Raw genomic sequence first — 20,542 nt, 5'->3', positions numbered from 1 at the left:
AACCCTCGTGGACCAGCACCCAATTTCAGTGATCATTTCATGGCCAGTCTTTTTCATCAATACCTCAACGCATGTGATCCTCTTGTATAATTTTGAAACATATCCCAAATATATCATCTCATCTGTAAATAAGTAAATACATAAATCTAAATATAAAATATACATATATTTTATAAATACATACATCTAAGTATATAAATAAATCTAAGTGATAAGAATTCACATAGGCACCAAAACATTGTTTTTTTTTAATTTTATTTATTTATTTGAGAGAGAGAATGAGATAGAGAGAGAGCATGAGAGGGGAGAGGGTCAGAGGGAGAAGCAGACTCCCCGCTGAGCAGGGAGCCCGATGCGGGACTCGATCCAGGGACTCCAGGACCATGACCTGTGCCGAAGGCAGTTGCTCAACCGAGTGAGCCACCCAGGCGCCCCAAAACATTGTTTTTAACAATAATTCCAAATAATAGCCCATAATCGTTTCATCGATACCATAAATACCATAATCGTTTCATCATTTCATCAATACCAAATTTTTTCCGGCTTTTAATTGAGATCAAATTGACTGTGTAGGTTACCTTAAGGAGAATTGACATCTTGGTAGTGGAGTTTTCATAGCCACAGAGCAAGTATGTCTTTCCATCTACTGGAGTTTTGGCTTAGTGATCCACCAGTGTTGGGGGGGGCGGTTCTTCATGGTGGGTTCCCCTCATCCGTGGTTCCAGGTCAACTGTGGTCCTGAAGCAGGTGGTCTCCCTTCTGATGTACTGTCAGGAGGTCAGGACAATCTAACGCTAGGTCACAAACCTGCATGCATCACTCACCCGCTTCATCCCCTCACCTGGCTTTCTCATATGTGTGTGCATCTAGGGAAAAAACTTTGTCATATGTGTGTGCATCTAGGGAAAAACACAGTGTATACAGGGTTCGGTACTATCCACGGATTCGGGCAAACATGTATCCCCCAAGGAAAAGGGGGGCTACTGTACAGGTAGCTTAATTCTTTTCTTTTCTTTTCTTTGAATATGTATTTACTTGAGGGGGAGGGGCAGAGAGAGGGAGACTCTCAAGCAGATTCCCTACTGAGCCCGGAGCCTTGACTCGGGGCTCCATCCCACGACCCTGAGGTCATGACCTGAGCTGAGATCGAGAGTCAGATGCTTAACTGACTGAGCCACCCAGGCGCCCCTTACTGTTTTTTAATTGTTGTTGTAACTTTTGTAAATTGTATCCCCTCACTGGTTGTTGTTTGTATTTATGAATGAAGTCGATTTCTGTATGATAATTTTGTATCCACTACCTCCCTGCAGTTTCTCCTTGTTTTGTTTTGTTTTGTTTTTTTGAAAGATTTTATTTTTTCATTTGAGAGAGAGAGAATGAGAGAAAGCACATGAGAGGGGGAGGGTCAGAGGGAGAAGCGGACTCCCCGCTGAGCAGGGAGCCCGATGCGGGACTCGATCCCGGGACTCCAGGATCATGACCTGAGCCGAAGGCAGTCGCTCAACCAACTGAGCCACCCAGGCGCCCTCTCCTTGTTTATAACGTATCCCTTCATTGACTTTTACTGCGGTTCAAGGAATTCACCAAGCCATCTGCAGGTAGTCATGGTCAGACTTCCCCTCTAATTTTTACCTCCAATTTCTCTGGCTTACCTGGTTGCATTGACCGACGCCAGCAATCACCTCTACATCACTGTTATATATATGTATATGTCAGAGCAGTAACAGGGGACATCCATGCCTGGTGTGGTTATGGTCACATGAGTAAAGAAGGCAAAGATACTAGTATGAGAGACTCTAGAGTAATATCAGCTTCATTCCAAATGCATACATTCTTTTCAGTGCTTCCACAGGATTCATCCTCAAGAGCAAAACTACCACCAGACCATTGCATTTATTTTCATATCTTTTACTCGTAAAACGCATTCACATTTTATCGGCAGGTATGAACCACTTTTGAGTTTTCCCTCCCACGCCCGTTTGGATTCCTCTGAGTGAGGTGGATCTAAAGGAAGAAGAATAGTCCCATGTTCTGGACCTGTGGTCACGGCCGTCTGCATGGCTTCCTCTCTAGGGGTACTCTCCTGGGGTACCGTGGACCCGGAATCTATATAAACACGTGTACTTCGGGTGTCCCCAGTTGCTGAGGATTTTCAGTTTCACACATAATAAGGATTCAGAAACGCCATGCTGAAAATAAAGAAAAGATACAAATGAATGCCTTATACAGAAATCCATCTCCAAGAATCCAACCACCAAGGGGTGCTGATATAATGGGAAATTAGAACTCTTTCCTTCCTAACCAGTATTTTATTAGACACCCAGTCTCATGGAGGGGAAAATAGGTCCGGGTAAGTGCAGGGCTCATAGGAAGATGGTGCCCCCGGGTGGGAGCGGGAGAGAGACACGGATAAACCATCACATATGAGAAACTTTACAGGTTCATTCATTTCTAACACGCATATCGTTTTCAGCTCAGATTATCTCGGCATTGGCCAAGAAGTGTCATGTATTTCTAAATCTTCCTGCGCCTAATGACAAATAATGAAAATGTATTTCATATACCTTAATGGCTTTCACGGGTTTTTTATGTCAACAGTTGGTATTTTTCCCCCATTTCCTCTTCCTAACACTCCTCAATGTCAGGAAGACAGATTTGACTCACATTGTCCGATATTTATTTTTTCTTCCTGAGCTCCTGTCTGCCTGCAGCCATCTCCATGGGAGATGACCTAGTGACCACTAATAGTATCGAGAGAACCCAATAGATAAGGGAAGGACTGAGAAAATGAATATAGTAAAAATTAAACAAAAATAGTAGCAAATGAGGAAGAATCAGGATTAGAACCCGCTCTGGTATTTGCCTGGTGTTTGGCATTAAAATCCATGTAGCACTTGGAGCTAAATATGGAAGCTGAGCCAAGCCTTCTTTAGCTCATACTTCTGTCATAATTATCCTCACACAACACTGTGCATCAACAACACCCACAGACCCGCCCGGGGTTGGAGTTTCTCACACCCCACGTTTTCCAGGGCGCTCATTACCTGGAGCTCGAATGTTTGAACAGTGCTTCCCATTTTGTTATATACGAACTGACCTAGGAATATTTCTTCTCCCTCACATTGTTTCGAGATGCCCTATGAAGGAAAGCAAGAGACAAGGGAGTTCTTGAGTGGATGCTGGGCTAAAGAAACGGAGGCAGTTGTCTGTCCAGGTAGCAATAATTCACAAGACATCTTTGGCGGTCCACCAGGAGCACGGTGCTGTGGCAGGACCCGGTGCTGCCCTATACGCCCAAGAGGTGTTTAACTTGGGGGCTTGTGAAGCAAGAGGAGGCTGACCATAGGTCTGATTGGATAATGGTAGGTAGATAGATTGATCAGTTGATTGATAGATGATAGATAGATAGATAGATAGATGATAGATAGATGATAGATAGATGATAGATAGATAGATAGATAGATGATTGATAGATAGATAGATGATAGATAGATAGATAGATGATAGATAGATAGATGATAGATAGATGATAGATAGATAGATAGATAGATAGATAGATAGATGATTGATAGATAGATAGATAGATAGATAGATAGATAGATAGATAGATAGAGACAGGGAACTAGAACAAATCCCAACATTGACCCTGGCTCAGTAGCTGAATTTGCAGGTGGCATACTTTGAATAAAATAAGCACAATGTGAGGGGCGCCTGGGTGGCTCAGTCCTAGACACCCCACTCTTGATTTGGGCTCGGGTCATGCTCTGCACTCAGCGCGGAGTCTGCTTGACCCTCATCCTCCACCGCTCCCCACTCCACTCTCTGTCTCAAATAAAAATAAATAAATAAAATCTTTAAAATACACCCCCACAAAATGAGTCCCCATGTTGACCCACGGTTTTCCGAAACGAGATAAATTTAATCCAACTACCAGACTTCGAGAACACAAATAACTCTATCCAAAAAGTAAGCTTTTGTTGACTGGAAGATCTTAGCGATATTCGTACACTCTTTCCCTTGAGCTTTTCCCTTCATCCTCTACCTTCAAAATGGAAGTTTTTGAGAGGAGACAGACCGGTGGAAATGAATTTATTTTGTGAATCTAAACTTTATCATTGGTGTCCTTAAATCATGGCAACACAATAATCAAAGAGTTCATTGGTACAATTGTTTGATAATGAAAATATTGATATGTAAACTTTATCAGAAGTTATTTTTAAGTAAGCTCTACGTCCAACCTGGGCCTTGAACTCATAACCGCGAGATCAAGAGTCACATGCTCCACCAACTGAGCAGGCCAGGAGGTCCATCACAATTTATTAAAAGAATTGTCTACAGCATGACTACATAATGCAGCCACAATTGTATATTCATACAACTCAAAGCTCATACACAGCTGACCCTTGAACAACACGGGTTCAACCGTGTGAGTGCACACAGATGTGGATTTTTTGGACAAATACAGCAAGAACTGTAAGTCTATTTTCTCTTCCTAATGATTTTCTGAGTAGCCTTCTCTCTTCTCCAGCTTACTTTATTGTAAGAATACAGTATATATATAATATATATATTTTTTATTTTATTAATATATAACATATAAAATACGTGTTCATCGACTGTTACCAGTAAGACTTTTTACCATACTGTTTTATGGGTCAACAGTAAGCTGTTGGTAGTTAAGTTTTGGGGGTCAAATGTACGGGGGGGTTCAACTGTGTGGTAGGGGGTGCCCACTGCAGTTCCTCTAGCTTTAATCTCACTGGTTCATAAATTGGCTAATATAAGAGAAAAATGATGAGAAGTGGTTTCTATTGCCTGAGGGGTTACCCATAACTCCCCTGTAATGAGCAACCGAGTGCGTCTCTCTGAGATGCGGTTCGAGCGGCTCAGCTCCAACCTCTGTCAGCCGCAGGTGTCAGCAGACAGCTACTGTGGGTGGTGGCAGGCCCCCATCAAAGGATAGTGGTTTCTTTTCTGTCTTGTGACCCAGAATCATGCCACTTACAGGCATTCAAAGGGTGCGCAAAGCAGGCTGAGCACCCATGTTTTAACTCCAAGCGCCCCCTCCAGATAGGGCCACCAAGGAGTTGAAGAAAGGCATAGAGCAACAGGGAACACCAGGGAACAGACTGTGAGACGAAAAGTCTGGCGAAAGCCAATTGGTGACTGGTGTAGTGGCCTGGAGCAAGAATGGACTATCCCGGCTTACGGGGGACCAGCAGCATGCTGATGTTGCCATTGCAAATTCCAAGAAGGACAGACACAAGGCCACGGGCTGGGGGGAGGGCAGGGGGTTGCAGGGGGAGCACATGTACCTATTGTCCCTGTGGGTGGTTGACCAAGCTGAAATCTGGGCACAAGGTTGCAAGACTCCTCCAGGGTCAACCTGCCCCGTATCATACTCTGGGGGTTCCAGAAGAATCGGCCCAAGCAGAGCACCCACTTGGCATCCACCACCTTGCATGCACAGCTTTTGGCTGGCTTTTTACCCTTTGGCTTTTAAATGCAACAGACAAGCATCACCAGACATGAGAGAAAAACACTTTTCCACAAATAGGAAAAGTGGTATTTGGGAATTAGGACACAGGAAGGAGCAGGAGAAAACACAACACAACTATAATTAATGTCTATTAATATCTTCCAGAGCTGAAGAGAAGATATTGCATCCATGAAGGAAGAAATTTAGACTCTAAAGAAAGGGAGTTATTTGCAGGGAAAAAAAAAAGTCTCAGAATAATCATGACAGCAGAAATGAAAAATTCCACATATGGGTTAGGATATAAGTTGATAAAATCTTTCAGAGGGTGGAACAAAAAATGAAGGAAAATTAGAGAGAAAAGATTTTTTAAATACTAGATTAGATGATTAAGTCGAATCCCCAGGATGCAGACATGAAGTTCTGGTCACATCGGAGCAGAAGGGCAGAGTGGGCCAGAGGGACATTTAAAAAAAAAAATAAAATAAAGAAGAAACTTGGAAATGATCTGACATGAAGGAACATAATGGCAGGATTTTTACCCTTTGGAAAAAAGAGGTGGGGAATGGTTTTGTGATAGGAATGTAGAAAAGTCAGCAAATTCAATTGAAACGAGGCATTCGTTTTGATGAATAGGAACATCAAACATTTTAACGAACAGGAACATCAAAGTCTTACACAAAGAAAATAGTATTCCAGTATACTATAGGGCTCAGTGAGAACACCCCCATTCACACAGTCACAGTGAAAACATTGCATATTGATTGAAAGGAAGATACGCCGTCTAGCAGTGTCTCCAACATGACACGCAGATGTACCACGTGACCTAGTAATTCTACGTCCAGATATAGACCCAAGAGAAATGAACACCGATGTCCACACAAAGACTTGGACACGTATATTTCCCGCAGCGCTATTCATAATAGTCAAAAAAGAGGAAACAGCTCAAATGCCCATCAGCTGATGAGTGGATATATAAATCCACACAATGAAATATGTATTATTCAGCAATTTATTTATTTTTATATTTTTTTAATTAAAAATTTTTTTTTATTTATTTGAGAGAATGAGAGAGGGAGAGGCAGAGAGACTCCTAAACAGACTCCACACTGAATGCAGAGCCCAACGCGGGGCTCGATCCCAGGACCCTGAGATCACGACCCGAGCCGAAACCAAGAGCGGACGCTCAACCCACTGAGCCACCCAGACGCCCCTATTACTCAGCAGTTTAAAAAATGAAGTGCAGTCACACGTTATAGAGCACAGAGGAACCTCAAACACATGATGCTAGGTGGAAGGACCCTTTCACTGAAGACCACATATTATATGATTCCACTTACATGAAACGTCCGGAGTAGGCAACTCTGCAGAGACAAAGTAGGTCAGTGGTGCCGGGGGTGGGGGAGCGGGCTCAGCGATGAGAGCTGACAGCTAAGGAGAGCAAGTCTTCTTTGGGGGGCAACAAAAATGTCCTAAAGTTGATCGTGGTGAGGGATACACAACTCTGTGAATATACATACTAAGAACCACCAACGTGAACACTTTAAGTAAGCGAATTGCTGGTATGTGAATGACCTCTCAATAAACTTGTTTATTAAAGAAAAGTAAGACCTAAAAATTGGGGGAAGATGGGAGAGCCGTGGACGAGGACTGATCTTCATTTTTTATCAGAGGAAGTCAGTAGATTATAAGCAAAACTGAAAAATCAAAAAGTAAAAGTAGGGGCACTTAACTGGCTTGGTTGGTAGAGCACAGGACTCTTGAATTTGGGGTGGTGAGTTCGAGCCCCGCATTAGGCATAGAGATTACTTAAAAAAGAAGAAGTAACGGTAAAAGCAAATATGAAGGCAAGTGTACCGAAATGAGCAGCTAAAACTGTGGCCAAGTGGAAGCTTCTAGAAAGTAGAAACCTGGGACAAGAAGCCCTGGCACAAGAAAAAACTGTTTAGTTATAAGTATACAAGAATGCTGATTTTTTAACTGTGCACATATAGCTTTGATAAAAATAAAAAAAATAAGTAATAGAAATCATCTGGTTCAACCCTCTCTCTTTGTAGATGGCAAAGCAGAGGTAACGGAAAGAAGTAACTTTCTCACAGTGATAAAAATGGTTAGCTGCACAGTTCAGGTGCCGTCCCAGCATCTGATTCCTTGCCAACCCCCTCTTAGTATAACCCACTCTGAACACAGATTCCGACTGCCTCTCACATAGACAGAAAATTCCTTGGGTGCGCTGGAGATGTTTCCTGAGGGAGACACCTTCTTCGAGATGTGCTCCATGGTAATGGCAGTTGGTGTGATCTTCCTGGCAAGCTTGATCAGGGCATGACCCTGGGAACCTGGGAAGGCCCAGCACTTCCCAGGGTGGACATCCGGCTGGAAAGAAAACACCGAGTTAATCTCTTATCGGGTTGTATAGATCCACCACTGCAATATTGGTCAGCAAATCACTATTGACCACAGATCTCGCTTATGCCTGTAATACGAAGGCACTGTGTGGGGTACATACCACACAGGAAAACTGCCAAGGTACCCAGGGGTTTGGTTGTTCTTCCAGAGCACATCAGACTTCAATCATTCAAAGCCTTTCATTATAGGATTATCTCTTATATGATTATCTAATTTATTTATTATGCATTTTCTTTTATTGCTCTAACTAGACTGTATGTTGCTAGAAGGCAGCCAGTTGGCATGAGTGGTGATAGCGTGCTGGTGGCAAAGACAATGATGGAAGTGATGGTAGAGATGATAGTGGTGATGATGATGGTGGTGATGATGGTGATGGCGATGATGGTGGTGGTGATGATGGTGGTGGTGGAGGTGATGGTGGTGATGATGATGGTGGTGATGGTGGTGGTGGAGGTGATGGTGGTGGAGGTGATGGTGATGGTGGTAGTGGAGGTGATGGTGGTGATGGTGGTGGTGGTAGTAGTGATGGTGCTGATGATGGTGGTGGAGGTGATGATGGTGGTGGTGATGGTGGTGATGGAGGTGATGGTGGTGATGGTGATGCTGGAGGTGATGGTGGTGATGATAGTGGTGATGATGATGGTGGTGGTGATGGTGGTGATGATGGTAGGGGTGATGGTGGTGATGGTGATAATGGTGGTGGTGATGAAGGTGATGATGATGATGGTGATGGTGGCGATGATGGTGGTGGTGGTGATGGTGGTGATGGTCAAAGCAGTGGTGATGGTAAGGAAGAAAAATGTACCATTTTCTAGATCTAGAGTCTGCAATGAAATCTGTATTATTGCTTCTGAAGGTATTCCTACCTTGGAAATGGACTTCAGGTTTGTTGGTTGTAGTTAAGATCAGCCCTACCATCTGTTGATGTCTACCTATAGCCTTCTAAATTGAACTCATATGTTAGTGGAGATCGTATTTGGAAATGTCTCCTGTTACACTTGGACTCTGCAGGAATGTGTCAGTCTGGAGAGCGGGTGGTACAGTGCTGGCACTTAGGGGCGAGCACCTGGAGTTAATGTTTGTTGAAAGACTGAAGTTTTCAACTAAAGAGGGGGGCTGCAAGATCGATTTAAGGAAAAGATATGGAATGCAAACGTCCTATTTAAGAAGTAAATAATCTAGCTTACGAATTTTAAAATGATAAAAATAATTAATAATTAATCATTTAACTAATTTTAATAATTTATGAGTTTACTGCCCATAAAATAAGAAATAATTTATATAGTTTGATGACTATTAAAATGCAAGTAGGGGGGCACCTGAGTGGCTCAGTCAGTTAAGCGTCCTACTCTGATCTCGGCTCAGGTCATGATCTCAGGGCCGTGAGATCAAGCCCCGTGTCAGGCTCTGCACTCAGCGTGGAGTCTGCTTGAGATTCTCTCTCTCTCCCTCTGTCCCTCCCCTTCCTTCCCCCCAAAATAATAAAATAAAATAAAATAAAATGCAAGGTGATGGTTTCAGGTTCTGTGACAAATTCAGAGTGGCCTCCATTGTGGGTGTTAATATTTTCATGATAAATAATATGAGCAAAATCCTCAAATATAAATAGATTCCTCTTAGTCTAGCTTCTACCTGTAGAATAATATCTGGAGGCATTTCGTAAGTTAAGAAACCGATCCCATGCCAGTGAAGTTTTGCTTTATTATTTTTGTAACTTTCCGAGGTCCCAGCTTCAATGACAGAAGCCCCTGCAAAGAGAAAATAATATTTTAAATAAACAATTACACATCTCAAGACACATCATTTATATTTTCACAATGTTGTTAGAATAGTGTTCCCAGGCAAATTGCCAGTAAGGTGACGTTCACACTCAGGCATCGGTAGGGGGAGTACGGCTTCCCGCTCTCATTACTGCTGAGACTTTGTCACTTTGAGAAAACGTGTGGTTTTCTTGCTCTGTGTGGTTTCATAGCATTTCCGAAACTGGTACTGAATGAATTCCAGAACAATTGATTCAGAGGGGGAAATATGATGTGGACTGTGTTTATTACCTCAACAGACGTGTGGACGCCCATATTTTAACAACTCATGTAATGAGACTTTTAAATCAGCCCAACCTACTTAAAAACAAAAAAGGCATAAAAACCAACAATGTCAGGGGCTCAGTCAGTAGAACATGCAACTCTTGATCTCCGGTTTGTGAGTTCGAGCCCCACACTGGGTGTAGAGATGACTTAAAAATAAAGAAATTTAAAAATCTTTAAAAAATAAAAAAATAGAAAATCAAATATAAAGAATACGGACCGCTTGGGAGCATTAACTTTTCAGTTTTTACTCACCTGCTGATTTAAGGGCATAGTCGGCCATTTGGACTTGGTCCTCTCTCAACTTTTTAAGGACATAATTTACCAAGTTTGACATTTCCTGTAAAAATATTAGAAAGAGTTCTCTGTTAACAATCTCGGCTAACTTCTTGGGTTTTGACAATTCACTTTGTAGACTTGCAGCTAAGCACCATAATCTGCAAAATACAAATGGTGAACATTGAGGAACTACACAGAGCCAGGTGCTGCGCCCGGATTTCTAATGTCCTCCACAGCCCCGAGGGGTCGCCATTCTCCAGGTCACTGGGACATGTCCAGATGCCCCCCAGTCCCAGCAAGGTTGGAGCCAAGGCCCCTTCGGAAGCCCTAACGACCCCCCATCACGCTCTGCAGTGAGGTGGTCACACGAGGTTGTGCATGCCACCTGCTGGGTCCCCCCGCTTCATTCGCGTCTCTGTTTAGTAATAAAGACTTGATCATTCTGTAGGTATTTGGGCATCAGGTCTTTTACATGGAGTTCATGACTGCTTCTTAGAAAGTATCCATCCTTGGGGCGCCTGGGTGGCTCAGTCGGTTAAGCATCTGCCTTCAGCTCAGGTCATGATCCCAGGGTCCTGAAAATAAGCAAGGGGTCTGCTTCTCCTCCCGCTCCCCCAGCTGACTCTCTCTCTCTCTTTCTCAAATAAATAAATAAAATTAAAAAAAAAAAAGAAAACATCCATCCTTTGAGTTAATACTGGCTTCTTAAGGACGTTCTGATTCTAAGAAAGCAAGTATCCTAGAGGACCCACCATTCCAGTTCTGACTCGGACCCTTGTCCCGGGGCCCTGACAGTACAGGGCCCGGAGGGCAGGAGGTGTCAGGGTGAGGTTTCTGTGTGCTTCAGGAAATAGGCATTAAGGGAAGAAGAGAAGCTAGTGTGGGAGACAGGGAAAAGCAGCCAAGCTCATTGGCCTCCAGCATCATGTGCCCTGATCGGGTGCTGATGAGGTCAAGGGCGCTAGCTTCGGCTCCGTGAATAAAAATATTCTGCTCTGTAAGTGTTCAGAGGCTGCATTTCTGAATGAGCTTCTATGTGTCTTACGGGAAAATAAAACGGCGTCGGGTACTGACTTGGGCGGGAAGTCCGTCAGATGGCAAGTCTTCTCTGTGACACAGGGATCACAGGCAAGCGGGTTCCCAGGGCAAGCTTTCTTGAGGTAAGCTCCTGTCAGGGAGAACCTTCCGGAGGAGGACAAAGCATCCAGTGCTTGAGTTTTCTGCTCCCAGAAGCCATGCAAGGCGACCCTCCCAAGCGCCCTTACCTCGTCAGTGGCCTCCAAGGGCTCCTGGTCCTCATCTCTGTCCATGTTCCGGCTGTAATTGTGCAGACCGTCCCGCGTATCTCTAAGCAATGCCTTCAGAACATCTATTTGTTCAATTAAAAATAGAATTTCACGGAAGTTGTTCTCCAGAGTCTGGCTTTCCTTCCTGTAAAGGGAGACCCCCTGATGTGAAGGGAGGGAGACTGGGCTTCCTGCCAAGGGTTGGGCTTCAGAAGCAGCCCCGGGAAGAGGCTGTTGCAGGAGAGGCCAAGTCTTGAGAGAGGGGGTCGGGGATGCCCCTTGGTCACAAAGCGCCGCCCGTCACTCCCTATGAACAGCAAGGACATTCAGGGCAAGAAGCTTCCAGAGGGTGTCCCAATGCTTGGGGCGTGCTCTACGCAGGCAGGTAGGGCTTCTCCAACCTTATGCGTCCCTGGGCCCTCCCTGGGGGCTGTGCTACCCTGACCGGAGCCTGCATGACTTCACAGCGTGAAGCCTAAATCCCCATGGGCCACCTTGTTCCCTTGTTCAAATGGGGAACACCCTGTATCTCCAGTGGGGTATGGAGCAGGGGTTTCATCCTGAGCCCTGAGGTCCTATGGATGAGGCTCCGGCAAGGAGGGTGGCTGGAGGCTGCGTGGCTGGAGATTACAGCTGGGGACAGCCACTTGTCCCTGCTGACAGCAGGAGGGTGCAAGACGTTGTTTTCGCAGAATGGCTTCTGCCACTTGGACAGTTTGAAAATTACTGGCGGACACAATGAGTACGTGTCAAGCCAGCAGGTGTCTCTTTAGGTTGAAAAATGTAAGCACTACTCACCTATGACTTTCTTCTCCCCGCCCCCCCCAGTTTGTAAAACAATACAGGTTCAAGGTTTGGCAAATACAAAACTCTTCAAGAGATAAACACTGCTGCATTTCTGTGTGCTTATAACAGTTTTTATTCCATGAGAAAAACTAGGAACAAAATACAGATGCTGTTTGTGATCTTGTGTCCTGCTGCACTTCCCGGGTACTAGATACATTATTAGGTATTATAATCATTAAATATTTACATTATTCATTATTACAGTTATTTCGAAGGCTTCATAATTCCCCATTACACGGATATCCTCAAACGTATTTAACCGTTGGCTTGTTTTTCTTCTCCAAGCGGTTTTCATTTTCTTAAATCATAACTCATCTGGAAAGCACGGCTCAGTGTCTATTACCTTAAAGAATGAGCCCCAGAAGTGGGAGTGATTTTAGTTTTATGGTTTTAGAAAAACATTCCACTGCTGGAGTCACACCAGCAAAGTCCCCCGAATCAGAAAACCTCACTCACTTTAAAAGCTCCAGTTGTTCTTTTGGCGTCCGAAGTCTGGCCTGGAAGAAACCAAAGGACCCCAATCATTCGGCATCTTGCCTAGTCAAGCAGAGTTAGTGTTCTTATTCGTAAAGGGGAAAGAAATCACACTTGCACCTGGATAGACATACGTGACACGGGGGGACGCCGAGTGTCCTCTAAGACACCTGCATGTCTGTCTGCCTTCCTGCAAATGGTTACATTTTGTGGGGATGAAGCAACATCCAAATCTGAAAGTGACAACTGGAGTCTAAGAGGGGCTGTTTCTCAAGGTAGTGAAAGTGCTGGGGCGTCTGGGTGGCTCAGTGGGTTCAGTGTCTGCCTTCAGCTCGGGTCATGATCACAAGGTCCTGGGATGGAACCCCACAACGGGCTCTCTGCTCAGCAGGGAGCCTGCTTCTCCCTCCACCTGCCAATCCCTCTCTCTCTCCCTCTGTGTGAGCTCTTTCTCTCTCTCTGCCTCAAATAAATAAATAAAATCTTTAAAAAGATATCTAAAGAGAAGGGAATGCTGTTTAAAATCAGTTGTTAATTGAATAAAAACAGCTTCTATTGCCCATAGCTACTGTAGCTCAAGTCTAAAGGCTGCTTGGAGGCAGAATTTCTTCGTCTTTGGGGGTCTCCACTCTTTCTCTCTTAAGACCTTCAACTGATTGGGTGAGGCCCACCCATACTACGGCGGTTAATTTGCTTTACTCAAAGCCTACCAGTTTAATGTTAATCACATCAAAAAATGCCTTCACAGCAACATCTAGAACTAGTGTTTGACCAAACGTCTGGGCACCTAGCCTAGTGAAGGTGACCCCTAGAATTAGGCATCGTAATAGGGGTAAGCCTCCAAAGTCCTAGCTCATTCCAGCATCACCTGAAAACTCTAAAGTCCATAGCCTCGTCTAAGTAGCACCTAAGTCCGATATGGGTTAAGATCCCAGATAAGATTCATCCTGAAGCTAATTCCCCTCCAGCTGTGAGGCTATGAAACCAAACACGTGATGTGCTAAATACAGGGATGAGACAGGTGGAGGATAGACATCCTCATTGCAAAAGGAAGAAACAGAGAAGACAAAAGGTTCACAAACATTCAGTCTATGGTAGGAGCCTGCCGGGATCAGAGGCTGGAGAGGATTTGTAGGTCAAATTGTAGCTTCGCTTCGTCATAAAACCGCTTAATAGGACCCTGGTCCCTACGCTAATTCTATTAGATATTCACATGCAAAACAAAGGTAACACACTACAAGTTGGAGCATGTTAAATTTTAAACGAGTGACATACAAAATGACTTAACAAGACATCACCTGGTAATTATAAAGCCTCGAACCGTATTCTGCAATTAGAGCGTAAAATTGTCTGGATTTCTGAGGAAACTCCGTTTCGTTAAGCCACATGTGATTGCCAAGTCCTGTTAAAGAAAAGACCAACTCTGATGGAAGAGTCTGTCTGCAAGCATTTATGATCGTCTACATGTATGTTCTCTAAAGATTTTTAAGTCATCTCTCCACCCAACGTGGGGCTTGAACTCATGACACTGAGATCAAGAGCCGCGCGCTCCTCCGACGGAGCCGGCCGGGTGCCCTGATATGTTACATGCATTGATAAGAATTTCTCTAAGCATGAAGGATACATACACTCTTAAATAGAATATCAGATCCTTGGGTGACAATATGGAAAATGGCAATATTGGGTGCTTAACAAAATCAGGTCTCCATTGAAATGTTCATATGCGGGCAAAGACGAACAGGATCTACTTTTGTTGGACTCTGACATCTAATCCCAAACTTACAGCAACCAGAGGACTGAAGAAAAGCAGATTATCGTTAAGAGTATGGGATTCCTGCTCCCCTGCCTGCCATCCCTCGGTCCCCAGCATGGTGGCAGGGACTGGGAGCACGGGGGGGGGATGGGAGTGCACATTGCTCATGCAGCTTGCTGGTTTCAGGGGGCTAATGCAGACTTGTTCTTAATCTACAGTGACTGGGAGTTTTGAACCTCCTGGTGTTCCCACCCCCTTGGGCTAGAAGGGTTTTCTGGGAGGCTGTGATATCTGGCGAAAGATGGGAGCCCGGGTGGCTCAGTGATGGAGCGTCTCCCTTCGGCTCAGGTCATGATCTCTGGGTCCTGGGATCGAGCCCCAAGTTGGGCTCCCTGTCAGTGGGGAGTCTGCTTCTCCCTCTCCCTCTGCCCCTCCACCCCGGCTCATGCTCTCTCTCTCTCTCTCTCTCTCTTGCTCTCAAATAAATAAATTGTATCTTTGAAAAAAAAAAACTTAAGGACATAAATTGGCCTTCCCCACCTGGGCAAAGAATAGGGCATGGGGCAAGGGGCAGCCAGACCCAAAGCATGGGAGGGAGAAATCAGAGGAGGAAGTCCCTTGCGGGAACAGGGCTTGGAAGGGAAAAGAGAAGGTAACACGGGTGTCCCGAACTGGATGCATGTTCAGAAGAGGTCATAGAGAGGATCCCGGGCTTGCACGTCAGGTGGCTCTGTGGGCTCTGTGTGAGCCAGAGGTGAAGGTTAAAGCAGAGTCGTGGGTGGCCCAGCTTAGCCCTGAAAGCGTGCCCAGCGTAGTGTCACAGGATCAAGACTCGGAGAGTCTCCATTCTTCCCTCTCTGTCTCCCCTTCGATGACTCCAGGAAGTCTCTGTCAGGTCACCAGCTGACCACTGAGATGGCAAACAGTGACCGTCAGTAAAAAATGACGACAGCCCTCAATGAGGACTAACAGCAATCTCTGGGAAAGGGGGAAGAAATCTGACTTCCAGAGTTACCATATTAAAATATTGAAATGCCCCGTTTCCAGCACAAAATTACAAGGCACACAAAGAAACAAGTGAGTATGGCCCCTTTAAGGAAAAAAAAAAATGGACTGAAACCATCCCTGGAGAAGTCCAAACACTGGACAGAGTAGGTAAAAACTTTATTTAAAAAAAAAAGTTTTATTTATTTACTGAGAGAGAGAGAGAGAGAACTCGTGCGCCCCTGCGGGCAGGGGGTGGGGGAAGGCAGAGGGAGAGGGAGGATCTCAAGCCCACTCCCCTCTGAGCATAGGGTCCAATGCAGGGCTCAGTCCCACAACCCTGAGATCATGACCTGGGCTGAAACCAAGAGTCAGATGCTTAACGGACTGAGCCACCCAGATTGGAACCTTGATTTTACTGGGCACTCTGTGCTTCAAGTCATCTATATATTAAAGAGCAATGTTCCACGTGCTAGGGGGCGCGACGTGGGATATTGGCAGTCAGCAACCTGCAAACGGCACGTTCAGCCATTTCTTCAGCCCCCCTGGGGATCAGCGAGAGGCTTTCGTGCCGTCTATCTGCGACATTTATTTCTTTCCAGAGCTTTCTCTGGCATTTCCACAGAGATCCCCCTCCCTACACAGAAACATCCTGAGACATGGCTTTAAGGACCTTACCTATAAGAAGAAGGGTCAATATAGACACCGTGCTTATGACAATCTTCCACGACTGGGTTAACCTAAGGAGAAGAAAAACAAGAAGAGCGTAAGGGTCCACCACCAGCAACCGGTACTTTGAACATGAGACTAACCACTACAACCAAGTCCACACACGTGCTCCTTCTAGGCTGAGTCTGAGAACTAATTCACTTCCTAACCGAATTTTGGACTCCAGAGAAAACAGTTTCTGGGGTGGAGTATTTACACACTCAGACGTCCCACCCCTCAGGTCACACGCGTTACGGTTGTGCTGTGTGTGTGTATGCCCCAGTGTTTTCATGTGTGTGTAATAGATGCTTACAAAGGATGTAACAGAAAGGGTTATCCTTGTGGTCTGAAGGCAGAAGGAGAAGAGCTTAGAGTCTGATTTCATGGAAATTAGGTATTGGGTGGCTCAGTCGGTTAAGGTCCGTCCGACTCTTGGTTTTGGCTCAGGTCTTTTTTTTTTTTTTTTAAAGATTTTATTTATTTGACAGAGAGAGAGAGAGGGAGAGAGAGCATGAGCAGGGGGAGAGGCAGAGGGAGAAGGAGAAGCAGATTCCCCACTGAGCAGGGAGCCCGATGTGGGACTCGATCCCAGGACCCTGGGATCATGACCTGAGCCGAAGGCAGACGCTTAATGGACTGAGCCACCTGGGAGCCCCGTCGGCTTAGGTCTTGATCTCAGGGTCGTGAGAAAGAGCCCCGCGTTGGGCTCCACCCTAGGTGAGGAGCCTACTTTAAAAAAAGAAATGATTAACAACTATCTGATGAAGTTCTTTAAATAATCATAACACTTCCCTTCACTTTTGCTTGCAGTCTACCCTCTACACAGAAAAAGACACAAATCCTAACCGCCTGACTCAATGGACTTTTACAGGATGAACACACCCGTGTCACCTCAGCAACAACGGGCAAAACCCCCCCCACAAACCCCATCAGACCCTGCGCTTTCCATCCCAAAGGTCACCTCTGTCCTGACCCAGAAGCTTTTCCTGATTCTTTGCCCTCAGAGGGAGGTGTATCTTGAAAGCACATCCTCTGTAAATATTATTTCTTGGTCACGTGTGGGGTCCACTGCCTAAAGAGAGTTATTCAAAGGTGCATTTACAGCCCGGGTGAGCCCTCCCGATGGGCTGCATGAAATAAAAAGGACCACATGCAAATGTTCGGCAAAGGTTACTTCTGTTTTTTGATAAAACCCTGGCTGTCAGCCTCTGCACTTTAAAGCCCCTTGGATGCCTTTGCATGAACCGTGGGACCCTGTCTTCTGCGGGGAGCATGTTTTGCTCCTTTAGATTGGGACAGTCCAATTCCTCTTCTTGTATCATGACAAATGATAACAAAACTTTGTAGCCCTCCCTCGTTTGTATGGGCAGGTTTGTTTCCGTGCAAGGGCTCTTCTGGTACCACTCATGTGGCTATTCTGTGACTTTTCATTTTTGTTTTCCCAGCAGGCGGAGCAGAGGGGACAGGGGAGGAGGGCTGGGGTGTTTGCCCTCCTTCCTCCCCCCCTCCCCCCACCCCGCCCTGGGTGGGCAGGGATTCTCTGCGGCCTCCTTCTGGCCAATCCACACATGCTCTGACAACAGGACACAGTTATTGGCTCCAAATGCGTGCCCACTAACCGTGCAGTCATTTGTCACCCAAGGATGCGCTCAACGCACTCTGTGTCGGGGTGTCCTCAACCGCGGGGCTAAGCACCATAAATCACAGAGAACGGACAAGCTAGGTAAAGAGGGGAATAATCCGCAAATCCGTCAAGTAGAATAGTAATCTTGCTGCTGCTGAGGTTCATTCTTCTTTAAAGGTGGCTTCTGGTTCACAATCCTTGTGCCCCGTGGTCTTGAATGAGTCAAAGTACCCCCGGCGTGGTGATCAAGGGACACCTGCCAGGAAAGTGTTAGGAAATGACTTTCTCTCAAAAGGAGAAAGGCTTTTGGGGGGCTATTTTCCAAGTAAACAGAGCAAGTCTGGCCCGCGGCACGTATGTATCCGATCTGATAGCGATTGTTCTTCAGAGTTACGTACCCGTTGGCGTCAGGGTTCCCGTGCTCCGAGAGCAGGACACTAAAACTGGGGCTGTTGCTGGCTTCCTCAGAATGACCTCTAAAAAACCTGGCGGCCCTTCTCGGCTTCGGCCTTCCACTCATTTCCCCCCACAAGGTAGCAAAGAGCTGGGAGGAGGAAGAAGAGCATCCGTGTGCTCTTTGCTATTTCAGGGAAAGCATGACGCCCTACAGAGAGGATCTGGGGTTGCTTTCTTGTCTTACTTCCCGGGTGTTTCTCCTTCGAGGGGGAAACTGTGAGTGAGCGAATCTGGAACCGCTGCAGACCCCTCTGTTGCATCACCTTCTGTGACGCATCACAATGGAAACCCCACCCCATGTCAGGTGGGGCACCTGCGGCCGCCTCTCGGGCCCGCACCTCGTCCTGAACGCGCGTGTTCATGCTTCATTGTAACACCTTCTGCATGGCCCGCAGGTCCTGCCAAGGTTCCCCCTGTACCCAGCTCTCCGCTGTCACAAACCAGGGGTTTGCTGCGTCCCCTTCACAAGTGAAATACCACGGAGACCTTGGGAGACCCCAACATATCGCTCCCCAATGTTACTCTTGTCCCTTCCTTCCCACAGGGAACTATGATCTGGAAGTTGTTATATGGAATTCCCACGTATTTTTAAATATTTTAGCACCGATATATGTGTCCATACAGAACACAATATTGTGTGTTTGCTTTCGACCGAAACGCCCTTCCTCCGTTTTCTCCCGTTGTCTTGGGATGTTTTCACTCCAGCTCGCTCGCTCTCACGGCTGCGCAGTATTCGATGATATATTTTATCACATACACGTCACAGTCATTTACCTGCTCTTGTACGGATGCACGCTGAGGCTGCTTTTAGTTTTGCAGCAACACAAAGAATGGCCAACGCCCATTCTTGTGCGTGTCTCGTGCACACCCTTCGCCAGGGCCCCTCCAAGGAGAGAGTTTATTGAGTATACGGTCCGTGGGTGACAGCTTTGGAGCATGACTCACTGGTGCGTGAAGCAGGTGGCTGCTGATGGGGATGACGAGGATTCTGCCTCGTGCATTCCTGTGTGTGTGCCTGCCCATGTCTGTGCGTGCGTGTGTGTACACAGTGTGTGCACGTGTGTGTCTGTGTGTGTCTCTGTGTGCATAGCGTGTGTGCAAGTACACGTGTGGATCTGTGTGCACACGTCTGCGTGTGTGCAAGTACACGTGCGTGTGTATCTGTGTGCACGTCTGCGTGTGTATCTGTGTGCACGTGCCTGCGTGTGTGCTAGCACACGTGTGTGTATCTGTGTGCACGTGCCTGCGTGTGTGCTAGCACACGTGTGTGTATCTGTGTGCACATGTCTGCGTGTGTGTGCGCGTGCACACATGTGTGTGCGCCTGTGTGTGTATGGGACACTTTGGTCTTTATCCTCTTACAATTTTGAATATTTTCTCTCTCCCTCTTTGGTGTTCCTCAGTTTCAGTTCGATTCACCGAAGTGTGATATTAGTGCTCATTGTTCCGACTCGGCTACTTTAAAGGTCCCTTTGGGCGCTCATGCATTTCCTCAGTTCTGGAGTATTTCCCCCCCTTCAGTTCTTCAAACGCTGCTTCGCTGCCAGAGTCTCTGGTTTCTCGTGATGCCCACCGAGCGACATTGTGAAGTCTTTGGGTCTACTTTCCCCATAGCTCACTGCCACGTTATAGTTGGTGTTTTTGTGAGTTTCTCCCCTCCTTTTATCTATGCTGGTTTCAGGGTGAATTCATAAGTGCTACTTTACAATTCGCGGATCTGCTCTTTGACCCTGTGAGGTCCGGATCTATCCCAAGAAATCCCAGCGCGTCTCCTGTACTGCCTCATTGTCCCAAACTCAACGGGGACAGAATGGGGCAGAGGAACGCGCTTTCTCAGTGCCACACTCTGACCGCCGCTGCAGGCTGTCCTCCCTCCCACCTTCTTGTTTCTTTTCAAGGCTATGGAATGCGCATACAATGACATATTTATGTAAAATGTGGTTATGAACAAATACATAAATGTGTCTGTGTGTATCTACAAATATACTCATCTCCTCACATTGTGGACTTGGTGGCTGACCGTACACCATGTTCTGCAACTTGCTTTTTTCCCTTAAAACATCTAGCTTAGAAGTCCTCCCGACTCACTTGGAGGTGACCTTCCCCAGTCTTTCATGGCTGCATGTTGTTTTCCGAGGGCCGAAATCTGTCCAACCTGTCCCA

The 20,542-nt window shown here is 46.0% G+C and overlaps 1 protein-coding gene across 2 annotated transcripts; it reads right to left on the bottom strand.

Moving 5' to 3' along the window:
* Positions 1–1,887: 1,887 nt before the first annotated feature.
* On the bottom strand, positions 1,888–18,735 carry SUN3 (Sad1 and UNC84 domain containing 3). Of its 2 annotated transcripts, XM_025853135.2 has the most exons (11): positions 18,322–18,448; positions 17,919–18,179; positions 16,270–16,331; positions 14,153–14,256; positions 12,837–12,877; positions 11,514–11,679; positions 10,225–10,309; positions 9,518–9,633; positions 7,685–7,852; positions 3,045–3,137; positions 1,888–2,189 (listed from the first exon to the last, which is right to left on the bottom strand). In XM_025853135.2, exons 2-11 carry the CDS (start codon positions 17,927–17,929, stop codon positions 2,070–2,072), a joined length of 966 nt encoding a protein of 321 aa, XP_025708920.1. In that variant the 5' UTR covers positions 17,930–18,179; positions 18,322–18,448; the 3' UTR covers positions 1,888–2,069. The 2 variants fall into 2 exon arrangements, with proteins under 2 accessions (XP_025708920.1, XP_025708919.1); XM_025853134.2 differs by lacking the exon at positions 17,919–18,179 and having other exon boundaries at positions 18,322–18,735.
* Between the last annotated feature and the right edge of the window lie 1,807 nt (positions 18,736–20,542).

Source organism: Callorhinus ursinus, unplaced genomic scaffold (genome assembly GCF_003265705.2).
Source record: "Callorhinus ursinus isolate GAN/ISIS: 27379988/994484 unplaced genomic scaffold, GSC_fseal_2.0 scaffold60, whole genome shotgun sequence".
In the NCBI taxonomy this organism is placed as follows: Eukaryota; Metazoa; Chordata; class Mammalia; order Carnivora; family Otariidae; genus Callorhinus; species Callorhinus ursinus.
The sequence above is the reverse complement of the archived record's forward strand: the minus strand, read 5'-3'. Positions and strand labels throughout refer to the sequence as shown.

Excerpts from the sequence above, each read along its gene's own strand:
- SUN3 (XM_025853134.2), bottom strand. The coding sequence starts at position 18,443 with ATGAGTGGAAGGCCGAAGCCGAGAAGGGCCGCCAGGTTTTTTAGAGGT. Across the intron at positions 12,878-14,152 it reads CGAGGCTTTATAATTACCAG|GCCAGACTTCGGACGCCAAA; the intron begins GTGATGTCTTGT and ends GGTTTCTTCCAG. Across the intron at positions 9,634-10,224 it reads CTATGCCCTTAAATCAGCAG|GGGCTTCTGTCATTGAAGCT; the intron begins GTGAGTAAAAAC and ends TTCTCTTTGCAG.